Source organism: Aedes albopictus, unplaced genomic scaffold (genome assembly GCF_035046485.1).
Source record: "Aedes albopictus strain Foshan unplaced genomic scaffold, AalbF5 HiC_scaffold_118, whole genome shotgun sequence".
Taxonomy (NCBI): Eukaryota; Metazoa; Arthropoda; class Insecta; order Diptera; family Culicidae; genus Aedes; species Aedes albopictus.
The window spans coordinates 11,263-25,406 of record NW_026916569.1 but is presented as its reverse complement, the minus strand read 5'-3'; the positions used below and the strand labels follow the sequence as shown (position 1 = coordinate 25,406).

Here is a 14,144-nt window from a genome sequence, read left to right as displayed (position 1 = left end):
TCAAAGCTGGTAGTCCTGAAAAGGACTGATTTGATAGTGGGATACTGTTTGGCAGTACTGGCGACTGGTGATACAGCGCTGTCGCTTACTTCTTGGCGGCGGTCTTCTTTGCGGCAGCTTTCTTGGCTGGGGCGGCCTTCTTCGGCTTCGGGGTCTTCGGCTTCTTGGCAGCAGTCTTGGAGGGTTTGGTGGCCTTTTGCTTCGGGGCAGCAGCCTTCTTCACACCTCCGGCCTTCTTGGCGGCCTTTGCACCAGCAGCTTTGGCTTTCTTCGCCGCAGCTGGCTTCTTGGCTTTCTTCTCGCCAGCTGGTTTCTTGGCTTTCTTTTCGCCAGCTGGTTTCTTGGCTGCCTTCTTCTTCTCTCCGGTAGCCTTCTTGGCTTTCTTCTCACCGGCCTTCTTGGGCTTTTTCTCGCCGGCGGCTTTCTTGGCCTCAGCCTTCAGCTTGAACGATCCGGATGCGCCAGTTCCTTTGGTTTGGACAAACTTGCCCTTCTCGACGCCGTTCTTCAGGGCCTTCTTGAGGAATGGGGCCAGCTTGGCGACATCGCACTTGTAGTTGGCAGCGATGTACTTCTTGATGGCCTGCAGGGACGACCCGTTGCGCTCCTTCAGGGTTTTGATAGCAGCAACAACCATATCGTTCACTGGGGGATGAGTCGACGGCTTCTTCGGCTTGCCCTGTCCCTTGGGGGCTCTTGGCTTCTTGGCCTTGGCAGGCGAAGCAGCAGGAGCTGCGGCAGCGGCTTCAGCGGCAACTTCAGACATCTCGGTAGGTAGATTGGAGTAACACTCACTAGATAGGGTAAACGAATGAATGAAGGTAAATCTGGCAACTGTGCGGTGTTTGATTATGATGTCTGTGTTAGGGATGCAGACATGGTCGTCCACTAACCGAGTGTTCGCAAAATATTGTAAAATTTTTTGGTAACATGTTTCCAAAACGCCATTTTCCACCTACTGCGAAAAACAATCTAATCTAGCGTTTGTCCACTTGGCGAGTAAAGGAGTCTCGCCAGCGGCCTGTCATTGCTAAACCGGGTTAGCACTCGGAATACCATGGCAAAAACGTGTCGTCGCAGCACCCATCGCTCATATGGTGTGGGTTCGCTTGACAAAACAATCAATAGTCGCTATTGAAACAATGCAATCGCCCTTGTCGGTAGTGAATTACAAAAGGCCAACGATTCCTCTATTCAGCGGCATCTAAATCTAGCGCAGATTCGGTTAGGAACTGCTGCAGAATGGACCACAAAGAAAGTCCTTCCTAGTGCTAACAGGCGATGTTGAGCGCTTGGTTTAGGAGAACTTTGGACAGTACAATATAATGCAATTTTTCTTCCGGAAAAAGATACTTCAAGCTACACCCGTAGGGCAGTTCCGTGTAATAATGCATACTAAGTTCATGTCGGGTCATACGACTACCAAGCATACGAACCGAAACCATCCAACGTAGCCCCCTAGATAGTAGTTGGCCAGAGCCGAGCAATGCCTTTGCCCAAGTCATTAACGCCACAGTAATCCAAAATGAAAATAATGTAATTTGGTAACTGTAAGTTTGATTTGTGAACAAATGTGAACTGCCAGAGCCCAATCGCCCGCCAGTATCGTGTGCACACAATCACCATGAGGATATTCATTCACCGTGGTGCGGAACTGTCCAGTCCACCATAAATAAACTATCATAACTGGGCAGAATTGCTGTCTTGTTTGCAGTACGTGCAAAGGTTTATAATAATAGCACAGCAACAATCTGGACTTCTTTCTCTTCTCCGGAACCAGGAGGATTGTCCGACCGGGACATCAACGTCACGATGATCCTGACGATGCTTTGTTAGACCCTGACCGTGGACGCTACGCATTTCCGGTGGATTTCACCTCAAACGCTTGATAGTGGCAATGGCATGCCCCAGTTGTGCTGACATTGGACCGTTGGTCGGCGATTCTATGGCCTACGTCACACGAGTCTGATAGCAACCTAAGCAACCCTCCGCGGCGTGAGAAGTATTGGAAATGCGGAAAATGCACATTTAGTTAAGGTGATACGGGACACCGTGTTAATTTTGCTATCTTCCGTCTCTTGCACCACCATTACCCCCGAAAGTTTGACGATGCAAATCTCCAGTTCCAGTGGACTGATCCAACTGAAAACTGAGTCGATTGTTCATCACATGTAAGCATGACGCCCCGTAAAGCCTTAAGAGGAAACATACCATCATCCTTTACCAGAAAACCAAAAGCAGGAAATCGCAACCAATGGTAATGAAAATTTATCACTGAACTCTACCCAGCATCCGGATAGCAGTGAAATAATTTTCATTGACGGTTTTTGGATTTCGAGCAAGAAAACTGGTTTTCAATAATTGACGATTGCTGATGACTGAATGATGGTTATTTGAGCGTTAAGTAATGGCTCGAGCTTTTTTCTTTTTTTTTTTTTTTTATTATTATTATTATTATTATTTCAACTAGCTGCAAGCATGTCACAGTGGCAGCAGTAAATCGTCGCCATCCCTGCTTGGCACAGGGAGAGGGATGAGTCGTAGTAGTGTTACAGTCGGTTCGAGAAAATTCTCAGTATGCTTTGTAAAATGTTCAATGTTTCCCATGATTCCTATGGTAACCCCACTCCCAAGGCCGTCTGGTTGGAAAATCGATCATCTTTGCTAAAGGTGAGCACCCACAGAAACAGAACTAGCTGAACAGCAGCTTGCTAAGCCAAAGCTTGCTCAGGATTGGTTTGTTCCACTCATGTGCAGCAAAAAATGTGTGTAGGGTACGTCCCTGAATGGGTCGTACGTGTGTCGCAAGTCGGTTCGAAGGGTCATTATTTCAAAATTAACTCTTTTTTGGAATGGTATAGTGGCCCTGAAAAGGGCCTTTTGGTTTTGGTGCGATTATCCGGTACTGGTCGTCATTTACTTGGAGCTGGTGTACTTGGTGACGGCCTTGGTGCCTTCGGAAACGGCGTGCTTGGCCAACTCTCCTGGGAGCAGAAGACGGACGGCGGTCTGAATTTCGCGAGAGGTGATAGTCGAGCGCTTGTTGTAGTGAGCCAGACGGGAGGCTTCGGCGGCAATGCGTTCGAAGATGTCGTTGACGAAGCTGTTCATGATGCTCATAGCCTTCGACGAGACGCCAGTGTCCGGGTGGACTTGCTTCAACACCTTGTAGATGTAGATAGCGTAGCTTTCCTTCCTGCGCTGCTTCTTCTTCTTCTTGTCACCCTTGACAATGTTCTTCTGGGCCTTGCCGGATTTCTTGGCGGCCTTTCCGCTGGTTTTCGGTGCCATCGTGCTACGTTGAGGTTGTTATCGATCCAAAAGGAAACTGAAACTGATGCCTACCGAGTGGAGTGGTTCTCTTTTATACCCCTAGAATAGCGAGCACTGTCCTGCCCCTTTAGTTTGTTTGTCATTTTATTCGTTTCGCTTTCCCCTCCCTGGTATGGGTACGGCGCTGTGCTACGCAGGTATAAAATAACCTCCGTTCCGTGGATTCGCCATCAGTACAGCTTACGTACGCTTTGTGAACGTATCTCCGTTAGTAAAACTCAACACTACCAACTCACAATGTCTGGCCGCGGCAAAGGAGGCAAAGTTAAGGGAAAGGCAAAGTCCCGTTCCAACCGTGCTGGATTGCAGTTCCCGGTCGGTCGTATCCACCGTCTGCTGAGGAAGGGCAACTATGCCGAGCGTGTCGGTGCCGGTGCCCCCGTCTACTTGGCTGCCGTGATGGAGTATCTGGCTGCTGAAGTCCTCGAGTTGGCAGGAAACGCTGCTCGTGACAACAAGAAAACCAGAATCATCCCCCGTCATCTGCAGTTGGCCATCCGCAACGACGAAGAATTGAACAAACTGCTGTCTGGCGTCACCATTGCCCAGGGTGGTGTCCTGCCAAACATTCAGGCTGTTCTGCTGCCCAAGAAGACCGAAAAGAAGGCCTAAACTACTTTCCGCTCGTTCGACGACCACGTGCATCAAACCAAAACCGTCCTTTTCAGGACGACAATATTCATTTCCCGGATAGAGAGTTGTTTTGAATTTGATTACTTCGGTGTAAAACACTCGTTTCTTACTCTTGACTGTTAGTATGCCACAGTCCCCGTGTACTGGGCGGTTAAACAGGAAGTACAGGAACAGAACGAATGAGTGAGAAATGTGTGCCCGTACAGTAGAATGTTGTATACTGTGTAGACACGTGGTAACTTTCGCGTACTGCGATACAGTTTGCCACTAAAATTTATCGAAATCGACTCAGTTTGCACTGTAAGCGATGCCCATACGAATGGAGGTAAATCGTAAATCTGCAGCAGCAATCGTATTGCTATCGTACCTGCAAAGGAAAAGGCTTGCCTCAACGATAGCGGGGGTTTCTTTACCTATCCGTCCGGCTGTGTTAGTTTTGAACGGGCCGAAAATGTCGTTACCTGCTCGTCAGCTTCGTCTAGCTCTGGCTGCGATGGGATACAATATAGAAGAGCACAACGGACAGACGGAAAACGGTGGCTAGGAGGGCCATGTTTGTCGTAATCGCAGCCCAGTGCAGCCCTCCTACGGTACCGAAGCATTCTATCGTCTAGTACCTGTGCCGAGTTTGCGTGTCACAGGAGAAAGTTATTTACAAACAGTGCCTAGTACGGACTAAACAACAATAACAAACGTACATATTCATCAGCATAAATGCGTCGTCGCTCTTCTTGTCCATCACACATCACAACTAACTTGACCCGTTAGTTATCATCACATCGTACAGGGGGCTGTCACTGCTCATTTATTCCATATACTACCAGGGGACTGCCACTACTCCAGCACTCCAACTCCACTAGTGGAAGGAAATTCCCGTCAACTCTTTTGGGAAAGTTGTATAGTGGCCCTGAAAAGGGCCGTTTTTTTAGAGCAATAAATAACGCAGAACAAATTTAAGCGCGTTCTCCACGGATGCGACGAGCCAGCTGGATGTCCTTGGGCATGATCGTGACACGCTTAGCGTGGATGGCGCACAGGTTGGTATCTTCGAACAGACCGACCAGGTAGGCCTCGCTAGCTTCCTGCAGGGCCATGACGGCCGAGCTCTGGAAGCGCAGGTCAGTCTTGAAGTCCTGAGCGATTTCACGAACCAGACGCTGGAATGGGAGCTTGCGGATCAGCAGCTCAGTGGATTTCTGGTAACGACGAATTTCACGCAGAGCGACAGTTCCTGGCCGATAACGGTGGGGCTTCTTGACTCCTCCGGTGGCTGGGGCACTCTTGCGAGCAGCCTTGGTGGCCAGCTGCTTGCGAGGAGCTTTTCCTCCGGTGGACTTACGGGCAGTTTGCTTGGTACGAGCCATCGTAGATTAGGAATCCAAACGAATACGTTGAAACGATGCGAAAGAATGAGGGTCAACTTTTGGTTGTCCTCTTTTATATGCTCGCTTCATCGCAGCGAACCAATCACAAGCCCCGAAAGAATAGGAAGAGCACGAATGGCAGGAAGAAGTAACCCCTCGCGTAGGTATAAAAGCGGCAAACAACGCGGTCGAATAGCATCAGTTTCGTTGCAACCGTAGTCGAGCACAGAAGCAAACATCCAAAATGACTGGCCGTGGCAAGGGAGGTAAAGGACTCGGAAAAGGAGGCGCCAAGCGTCATCGCAAGGTCTTGCGTGATAACATCCAGGGTATCACCAAGCCTGCCATCCGTCGTCTGGCTCGTCGTGGTGGAGTCAAGCGTATCTCCGGTCTCATCTACGAGGAAACTCGTGGTGTGCTGAAGGTGTTCCTGGAAAACGTCATCCGTGATGCCGTCACCTACACTGAACACGCCAAGCGCAAAACCGTTACCGCTATGGATGTTGTCTACGCTCTGAAGCGACAGGGACGCACTCTGTACGGTTTCGGAGGTTAAATCACATTCGTTTTTTCTGCTTGTACAAAAACGGCCCTTTTCAGGGCCACCGAACGTATTCACCAAAGAGTTGAAGGGTCAATTTTCTGCCACACAAACCAGCAGCGAGAGTGCGTACACATCTGCGTTGGCGATGTTTGATTTTATGTATGCAACACGCCAGACAATGTGCACTAGTCATCTCCATTTGTAATGCCACGCTGGAACGTTCCAGGCTGGACACAACAACGAAACAGATCAACGTAATCCAGTTCAGATTACGACTGAACACCATAACGAAACAAATCCAACGTAATCCAGGTTAGGTTATGATTGGTTTTACAAATTTACAAGCTAAATGTCCAGTAAAGTCGGCAAACTTTTCCAAACGAATGAAACCGTTTCAATCATGTGCATGCTTCCCTACCCGGGACTTCAATGGCGTACGAGCATCGAGCGTGGCTGTACCGCATTGGAGGCAACGTGCATCTCGATCACGGATTTCAAAGCAGCATATCAATCCGCCTCGGTGCAGCATGTATGAATCGGTCCGTACATATGGTTAAATTGGACCGCAACAAAAAAAAAAAAAAAAAAAAAAAAAAAAAAAAAAAAAAAAAAAAGGATCATACTAGAATTTTAGATGACATGAATTCAAATTCAAATGTTTAAAGATCAACGTACTGCCGGTGGACGCATAAATGGCCCATGTGCAAAAACAGACAATCGGGAAAATCGCGTCCAAAGTTCGACAGCGTAAATTGCCTCAACTATGAAGTATAAGTGCCGAATCGTGTTCAAACAGCAACCAAATTCGACATGTTTGGTTTAGAGTTTGATTGAAGTGTGGCGCTCAATATTCAATAAGCTGCAAAATATCAATAGTGCCAAAAATGCGCATGGGACTGCTATGCTTCCACCGGCAGCGTAGGGCTACGTTTCTATTTCGGTCCGGTAAGTTTTGACGTAGGACTACGACTGTGTTTTATACCTTGGCATCCGGTAGAATTGTATTGCGACTAGCACCATGGCGTGAAATCGAATGATTGTCTACGTTGGCGACGAAAGCGGTGACTGGAATTTTTGACCCGCGCTTACGTCTGTCTTTCCCGTCTTGGCATCTGCGGGAATTATTTTGCGAAAAAGTAAACAGACCGAGATAGATGGGCATGAATTCAAATGTGCAAGTTTTGACGTAGGACTACGCCTACTTGTCGAGGACGAACGAAGGCCAGTTGTATCTGTCATCCGTCAGGACATTCCATATTTAAACCACTACTGTACGTATCGAAACGCGATGCCAGTTAGGTGCGGATTAAACTAGAATGTTCCCACTCGTTATTGGTTGCGTGAATGATTAATGGTGGAGCTAGGAATTTGAAACTTGCAACGCTTCGGTCAAGCTGGCCGGTGGGTACTGTTTTCGCGAGTGGCATGGCCATGAGTGCCGGTGCGTTGAACTCTCTTTGGCTGTGTGACTATGCGATAGGTGATAGGAAAGGATATTATTTCCCGTACAACTCTTCAGTAAAATCAAAGCTGGTAGTCCTGAAAAGGACTGATTTGATAGTGGGATACTGTTTGGCAGTACTGGCGACTGGTGATACAGCGCTGTCGCTTACTTCTTGGCGGCGGTCTTCTTTGCGGCAGCTTTCTTGGCTGGGGCGGCCTTCTTCGGCTTCGGGGTCTTCGGCTTCTTGGCAGCAGTCTTGGAGGGTTTGGTGGCCTTTTGCTTCGGGGCAGCAGCCTTCTTCACACCTCCGGCCTTCTTGGCGGCCTTTGCACCAGCAGCTTTGGCTTTCTTCGCCGCAGCTGGCTTCTTGGCTTTCTTCTCGCCAGCTGGTTTCTTGGCTTTCTTTTCGCCAGCTGGTTTCTTGGCTGCCTTCTTCTTCTCTCCGGTAGCCTTCTTGGCTTTCTTCTCACCGGCCTTCTTGGGCTTTTTCTCGCCGGCGGCTTTCTTGGCCTCAGCCTTCAGCTTGAACGATCCGGATGCGCCAGTTCCTTTGGTTTGGACAAACTTGCCCTTCTCGACGCCGTTCTTCAGGGCCTTCTTGAGGAATGGGGCCAGCTTGGCGACATCGCACTTGTAGTTGGCAGCGATGTACTTCTTGATGGCCTGCAGGGACGACCCGTTGCGCTCCTTCAGGGTTTTGATAGCAGCAACAACCATATCGTTCACTGGGGGATGAGTCGACGGCTTCTTCGGCTTGCCCTGTCCCTTGGGGGCTCTTGGCTTCTTGGCCTTGGCAGGCGAAGCAGCAGGAGCTGCGGCAGCGGCTTCAGCGGCAACTTCAGACATCTCGGTAGGTAGATTGGAGTAACACTCACTAGATAGGGTAAACGAATGAATGAAGGTTGTAGCAGGCCTCGCCTGATATTAATAATAGTAGTAGGCCTTGATTCTAGAATAAAAATAATTTGTCATTAGTTAGCCAACCACCAATCAAGTCAGAAGCAATAAACCTTAGCTCCTAGCTACCTGTTTTATTCCCTTGGTTACGGCCGTGGTTACGGCTATAACAGCTGGCGACGAAAAGAAAAGTTTGAAGCAACTCGAAGACCCTCAAGAAAAAAACCCGAAAACATCAAGAAAATGCCCGACGCGGATCTGAAGAACGCCATCCTGCAACTCACCAATCTCATCGCGCGGCAGCAGCACCAGATTGAAGCGCAGCAGCAGCAAATCGAAAATCTGGGAATCCGTGGCCACCCCGGCTCCGGCAGCGAGAAGATTATCGAGTCTTTGGCAAGCGGCATTCAAGATTTCCAGTACGATCCGGACGGCGGAGTTTTCTTCGATGGCTGGTACGCGAGGTACGAGGACGTCATCACGAAAGACGGCCAATCCCTGGACGACGCCGCCCGTGTGAGGTTGCTTCTACGCAAGCTAAGCACACCTTTGCACGAAAAGTACGTGAATACCATTCTTCCCAACCACCCCCGGGACTTCACCCTGGACGAGACCGTCACGAAGCTGAAGAAACTGTTCGGTCGGCAGAAATCGGTCTTTCATTCCCGTTACCAATGCCTGCAGTACGCAAAAAGTGACGCGGATGACTTCACCTCGTATGCTGCCATGGTGAACAAACACTGTGAAGCGTTTCAACTTTCCAAGCTCACCCCGGATCAATTCAAGGCGCTCCGTTTCGTCTGTGGACTCCAATCGCCACGGGATGCGGACATCCGAACAAGATTGATCTCGAAGCTGGAAGCCGACGAAACCGCAGTCAACGAACAAGGAGAAGCGGCCAGCAAGGTCACCCTGGAGAACCTCGTGGAAGAATGCCATCGCGTGGCCAACCTCAAACAGGACACACTGATGGTGGAGAACAAGGAAGCACGCAACGTCAACATTGTCTCCCGCAAGCCGAAGAATCCTGTGAAAAATCCGAAAATCCCCAAAACGCCCTGCTGGAAGTGTGGTGACCAGCACTACGTACGCGAGTGTCCATTCGCTTCGCACACCTGTTCCAGATGCAAGCAGCAAGGACACAAGGAGGGGTACTGTTCAAGCAACAAGCCTACGCCCTTGAAGCCATTCAAGCAGACGAAACCCAGAGAGAACGTGAAGACGAGGAGCATCCACACCGTTCGGAACGTCGGAAGCAAGCGGAAGTTCATCCCGGTCGAGCTCAACGGTACAACAGTCAAGCTCCAGCACGACTCGGCGTCCGACATCACCATTATCTCCGAAGATACTTGGAACAGCATCGGACAGCCACCCACTCAACCGACGGAGGAATCTGCAGTAACAGCTTCTGGTGGCAACCTCAACCTTCTCGCCGAGTTCCAAACCGAGATCACCATCAGGAATGTGACCAAAACCGGTCGCATCTTCATCTCGGACAACGCTGAACTCAACGTTCTTGGAATCGAAACTATGGATCTATTCGATCTGTGGTCTGTGCCGATCAGCAGCTTGGTCAACATCGTACACCAACGTCCCGACCAACAACCCGATGAATACGTGAGTCAACTCAAGCAACACTTCCCGGAGGTTTTCCGAAGCACGCTGGGTAGGTGCACTAAAGCGCAAGTGAAGCTGTACCTGAAGCCTGATGCACGTCCTTCCTATTGCCCGAAGCGACCCGTGGCGTACGCTGCGCTCCCCAAGGTAGATGAAGAACTCGAAAGGCTCCAGAACAACGGTATCATTTCTCCGGTTCGATTTTCGGACTGGGCAGCTCCAATAGTCGTCGTACGCAAAGCGGACAACATTTCAGTCCGTGTGTGTGGTGATTATTCAACGGGGTTGAACGACGCGCCGGAATGTGACCGCCACCCACTGCCTCATCCTGACGACCTCTTTGCGGAACTGGCTGGAGCACGTTACTTCACACACCTCGACTTGTCTGACGCTTACCTGCAGGTCGAGGTCGAAGAGGAATCGCGGAAGCTACTCACGGTCAACACCCACCGTGGCCTATTCCAATACAACCGATTACCCCCTGGAGTCAAGTCGGCACCCGGCGCTTTCCAGCGCATCATCGACAGCATGGTGGCCGGTATCCCTGGAGTCAAACCGTATCTGGACGACATCCTCATCGCTGGTCGGACCAAGGAGGAACACGACCGCAATCTCTACGCCGTTCTCAACCGTATACGTGAGTATGGTTTCCACTTACGTCTCGACAAGTGTCGTTTCGCACTCTCCCAGATCGAGTTCCTCGGACATATCGTGGACAAAGATGGCATCCGCCCGGACCCTTCCAAAACCGATGCCATTTCGAAGATGCAACCTCCGAAGGACGTTCAGCAGCTCCGTTCCTACCTCGGTGCTGTGAACTACTATGGCCGATTCGTGAAGCAGATGAAGAAACTCCGGGCCCCCCTGGACAACCTGCTCAAGAAGGATGCCCGTTGGAATTGGACCAACGAATGCCAACAATCCTTCGAGCAGTTCAAGGCCATTCTACTCCCCGATCTGCTGCTCACCCACTATGACCCATCCAAGGAGATCATCGTCGCAGCAGATGCATCGAAGTACGGCCTTGGCGCAGTCATCATGCATCGGTTCCCGACCGGTGAAGTGAAGGCAATCGCTCATGCCTCTCGCTCACTGACCCCGGCAGAGATGAACTACGGACAAGTGGAAAAGGAAGCATTGGCCCTTATTTTCGCTGTCACTCGCTTCCACAAGATGCTGTACGGACGCCACTTTCTCCTGCAGACCGATCACCAACCGCTCCTCAAGGTTTTCGGTTCCAAGAAGGGTATTCCTGTTTACACCGCGAATCGATTGCAGCGTTGGGCCTTGACACTCCTGCTGTATGATTTCGACATCAAGCACGTTTCAACGACAAACTTCGGCTATGCGGATTTCCTTTCGCGGCTGATGTCAACACAACGAAGGCCGGATGAAGATTACGTGATAGCCGCTGTATACGTCGAATCCGAAGCGAAAGCGATTCTCGAAGACACCATCAGCAACCTCCCAGTCACGCACCAGATGATTGTGGCTGAAACACGAAAGGACTCAGTTCTCCAGCAAGTGGTGAACTTCCTCAAGGAGGGTTGGCCGGCCCAACCGAAGCAAATCGCAGATCCAGATGTCAAGAAGTACTTCGCAAGACGAGATGGACTTCAAGTTGTCGACGACTGCATCATGTTCGGCGATCGAATCGTCGTTTCCCTCAAGTTTCGTAAGCGGATTGTTCGACAATTGCATCGTGGACACCCAGGAATGGACCGGATGAAGTCTCTGGCCCGAAGCTACATCTACTGGCCGAATGTGGATGACGACGTAACGCAGTTCGTTCGAGAGTGCACAGCGTGCGCTGAAGCAGCAAAGTCTCCGACAAAACCAAGCCTGGAGTCGTGGCCTCTTGCAGTCAAGCCGTGGCAACGCGTTCACATTGATTTCGCTGGCCCAATCGACGGTTATTACTATTTCGTCATCGTGGATGCCCACTCGAAGTGGCCTGAAATTTTTCGCACCCGTTCCATCACCACAACTGCAACCCTGGATCTGCTTCGTGAGACGTTTTCCCGTTTCGGCAACCCGAACACTCTGGTCTCGGACAACGGCACGCAATTCACCAGCGTGCAGTTTCAGCAGTATTGCCGTGAAAATGGTATCACCCATCTCCGCACTGCTCCCTACCATCCGCAGTCCAATGGTCAAGCGGAACGATTCGTTGACTCCCTCAAGCGCGGTCTCAAGAAGCTGAGCAAGGGGGAAGGCTCACCCACACTGGAGCACCTGCAAACATTCCTCTCGGTGTATCGCTCAACTCCAAATCGAAACACACCGCAATCGACGTCTCCTGCAGGAGCGTTCCTCGGAAGACCAGTACGCACCACTTTGGAGCTCTTGAAGAAGCCTGCTCCTGAAGCCCCAGGTGCCAAGAACCTCAAGCAGAATGAGCAGTTCAATCGCCGGCATGGAGTAATCAAGCGCGACTTCGAAGAAGATGACCTGGTGTACGTTGAACAGCATTTCCGGAATACCAAGTCATGGATGCCAGGTCGAGTCATCGAACGGAAAGGTTCTGTTCATTACATTGTGTCGCTGGAAAACAACGGAAGACCGAAGCTGGTTAGAGCGCATGTCAACCAAATGCGCCCTCGCTACGATACCGCCGTTCCAGAACCAACGACGCAGCTACCATGGGAAATCTTGCTCGATGAAGTACAGCTACAAGCTACAGCGGTACTGGCTGATCCCGAAGAACAGCCTGATATTGTCGAAGCTCCGGTTCCTGTTCCTGTCAACCCGCCGCCGGTCTTGCAAGAAGCTGCAGATCCGGTACTATATGAAGATGATGAAGAAGCTACATCCGCTCCACCGCCGGTACCATCGGAACCAGTTGGAGAACTCCTGCGACGTTCTGTGCGGGAATCAAGAATCCCAAGATGGTTGTCGTCCTACGACATATTCTAAGAGGGGGAGATGTAGCAGGCCTCGCCTGATATTAATAATAGTAGTAGGCCTTGATTCTAGAATAAAAATAATTTGTCATTAGTTAGCCAACCACCAATCAAGTCAGAAGCAATAAACCTTAGCTCCTAGCTACCTGTTTTATTCCCTTGGTTACGGCCGTGGTTACGGCTATAACAAAGGTAAATCTGGCAACTGTGCGGTGTTTGATTATGATGTCTGTGTTAGGGATGCAGACATGGTCGTCCACTAACCGAGTGTTCGCAAAATATTGTAAAATTTTTTGGTAACATGTTTCCAAAACGCCATTTTCCACCTACTGCGAAAAACAATCTAATCTAGCGTTTGTCCACTTGGCGAGTAAAGGAGTCTCGCCAGCGGCCTGTCATTGCTAAACCGGGTTAGCACTCGGAATACCATGGCAAAAACGTGTCGTCGCAGCACCCATCGCTCATATGGTGTGGGTTCGCTTGACAAAACAATCAATAGTCGCTATTGAAACAATGCAATCGCCCTTGTCGGTAGTGAATTACAAAAGGCCAACGATTCCTCTATTCAGCGGCATCTAAATCTAGCGCAGATTCGGTTAGGAACTGCTGCAGAATGGACCACAAAGAAAGTCCTTCCTAGTGCTAACAGGCGATGTTGAGCGCTTGGTTTAGGAGAACTTTGGACAGTACAATATAATGCAATTTTTCTTCCGGAAAAAGATACTTCAAGCTACACCCGTAGGGCAGTTCCGTGTAATAATGCATACTAAGTTCATGTCGGGTCATACGACTACCAAGCATACGAACCGAAACCATCCAACGTAGCCCCCTAGATAGTAGTTGGCCAGAGCCGAGCAATGCCTTTGCCCAAGTCATTAACGCCACAGTAATCCAAAATGAAAATAATGTAATTTGGTAACTGTAAGTTTGATTTGTGAACAAATGTGAACTGCCAGAGCCCAATCGCCCGCCAGTATCGTGTGCACACAATCACCATGAGGATATTCATTCACCGTGGTGCGGAACTGTCCAGTCCACCATAAATAAACTATCATAACTGGGCAGAATTGCTGTCTTGTTTGCAGTACGTGCAAAGGTTTATAATAATAGCACAGCAACAATCTGGACTTCTTTCTCTTCTCCGGAACCAGGAGGATTGTCCGACCGGGACATCAACGTCACGATGATCCTGACGATGCTTTGTTAGACCCTGACCGTGGACGCTACGCATTTCCGGTGGATTTCACCTCAAACGCTTGATAGTGGCAATGGCATGCCCCAGTTGTGCTGACATTGGACCGTTGGTCGGCGATTCTATGGCCTACGTCACACGAGTCTGATAGCAACCTAAGCAACCCTCCGCGGCGTGAGAAGTATTGGAAATGCGGAAAATGCACATTTAGTTAAGG

General features: G+C 49.9%; 6 protein-coding genes across 6 annotated transcripts; 3 read left to right on the top strand and 3 right to left on the bottom strand.

The window, feature by feature from the left end:
* Positions 1 to 29: 29 nt before the first annotated feature.
* On the bottom strand, positions 30 to 793 carry LOC134284412 (histone H1-like). The gene has a single exon (XM_062843231.1). It carries the CDS (start codon positions 764 to 766, stop codon positions 86 to 88), a length of 681 nt encoding a protein of 226 aa, XP_062699215.1. The 5' UTR covers positions 767 to 793; the 3' UTR covers positions 30 to 85.
* A 2,102-nt stretch (positions 794 to 2,895) lies between these two features.
* Positions 2,896 to 3,407, bottom strand: LOC134284418 (histone H2B). The gene has a single exon (XM_062843237.1). It carries the CDS (start codon positions 3,289 to 3,291, stop codon positions 2,917 to 2,919), a length of 375 nt encoding a protein of 124 aa, XP_062699221.1. The 5' UTR covers positions 3,292 to 3,407; the 3' UTR covers positions 2,896 to 2,916.
* A 62-nt stretch (positions 3,408 to 3,469) lies between these two features.
* Positions 3,470 to 4,001, top strand: LOC134284416 (histone H2A). Its single transcript, XM_062843235.1, has one exon. The coding sequence runs from the start codon at positions 3,571 to 3,573 to the stop codon at positions 3,943 to 3,945; it is 375 nt and encodes a 124-aa protein (XP_062699219.1). The 5' UTR covers positions 3,470 to 3,570; the 3' UTR covers positions 3,946 to 4,001.
* Positions 4,002 to 5,441: 1,440 nt separating this feature from the next.
* LOC134284419 (histone H4) lies at positions 5,442 to 5,902 on the top strand. The gene has a single exon (XM_062843238.1). The coding sequence runs from the start codon at positions 5,575 to 5,577 to the stop codon at positions 5,884 to 5,886; it is 312 nt and encodes a 103-aa protein (XP_062699222.1). The 5' UTR covers positions 5,442 to 5,574; the 3' UTR covers positions 5,887 to 5,902.
* A 1,525-nt stretch (positions 5,903 to 7,427) lies between these two features.
* LOC134284413 (histone H1-like) lies at positions 7,428 to 8,195 on the bottom strand. The gene has a single exon (XM_062843232.1). It carries the CDS (start codon positions 8,162 to 8,164, stop codon positions 7,484 to 7,486), a length of 681 nt encoding a protein of 226 aa, XP_062699216.1. The 5' UTR covers positions 8,165 to 8,195; the 3' UTR covers positions 7,428 to 7,483.
* Positions 8,196 to 8,458: 263 nt separating this feature from the next.
* On the top strand, positions 8,459 to 12,748 carry LOC134284421 (uncharacterized protein K02A2.6-like). The gene has a single exon (XM_062843241.1). The coding sequence runs from the start codon at positions 8,459 to 8,461 to the stop codon at positions 12,746 to 12,748; it is 4,290 nt and encodes a 1,429-aa protein (XP_062699225.1).
* Positions 12,749 to 14,144: the final 1,396 nt, after the last annotated feature.

Coding starts and splice junctions, on each gene's coding strand:
- LOC134284416 (XM_062843235.1), top strand. CDS start 3,571: ATGTCTGGCCGCGGCAAAGGAGGCAAAGTTAAGGGAAAGGCAAAGTCC.
- LOC134284413 (XM_062843232.1), bottom strand. CDS start 8,164: ATGTCTGAAGTTGCCGCTGAAGCCGCTGCCGCAGCTCCTGCTGCTTCG.
- LOC134284419 (XM_062843238.1), top strand. CDS start 5,575: ATGACTGGCCGTGGCAAGGGAGGTAAAGGACTCGGAAAAGGAGGCGCC.
- LOC134284421 (XM_062843241.1), top strand. CDS start 8,459: ATGCCCGACGCGGATCTGAAGAACGCCATCCTGCAACTCACCAATCTC.
- LOC134284418 (XM_062843237.1), bottom strand. CDS start 3,291: ATGGCACCGAAAACCAGCGGAAAGGCCGCCAAGAAATCCGGCAAGGCC.
- LOC134284412 (XM_062843231.1), bottom strand. CDS start 766: ATGTCTGAAGTTGCCGCTGAAGCCGCTGCCGCAGCTCCTGCTGCTTCG.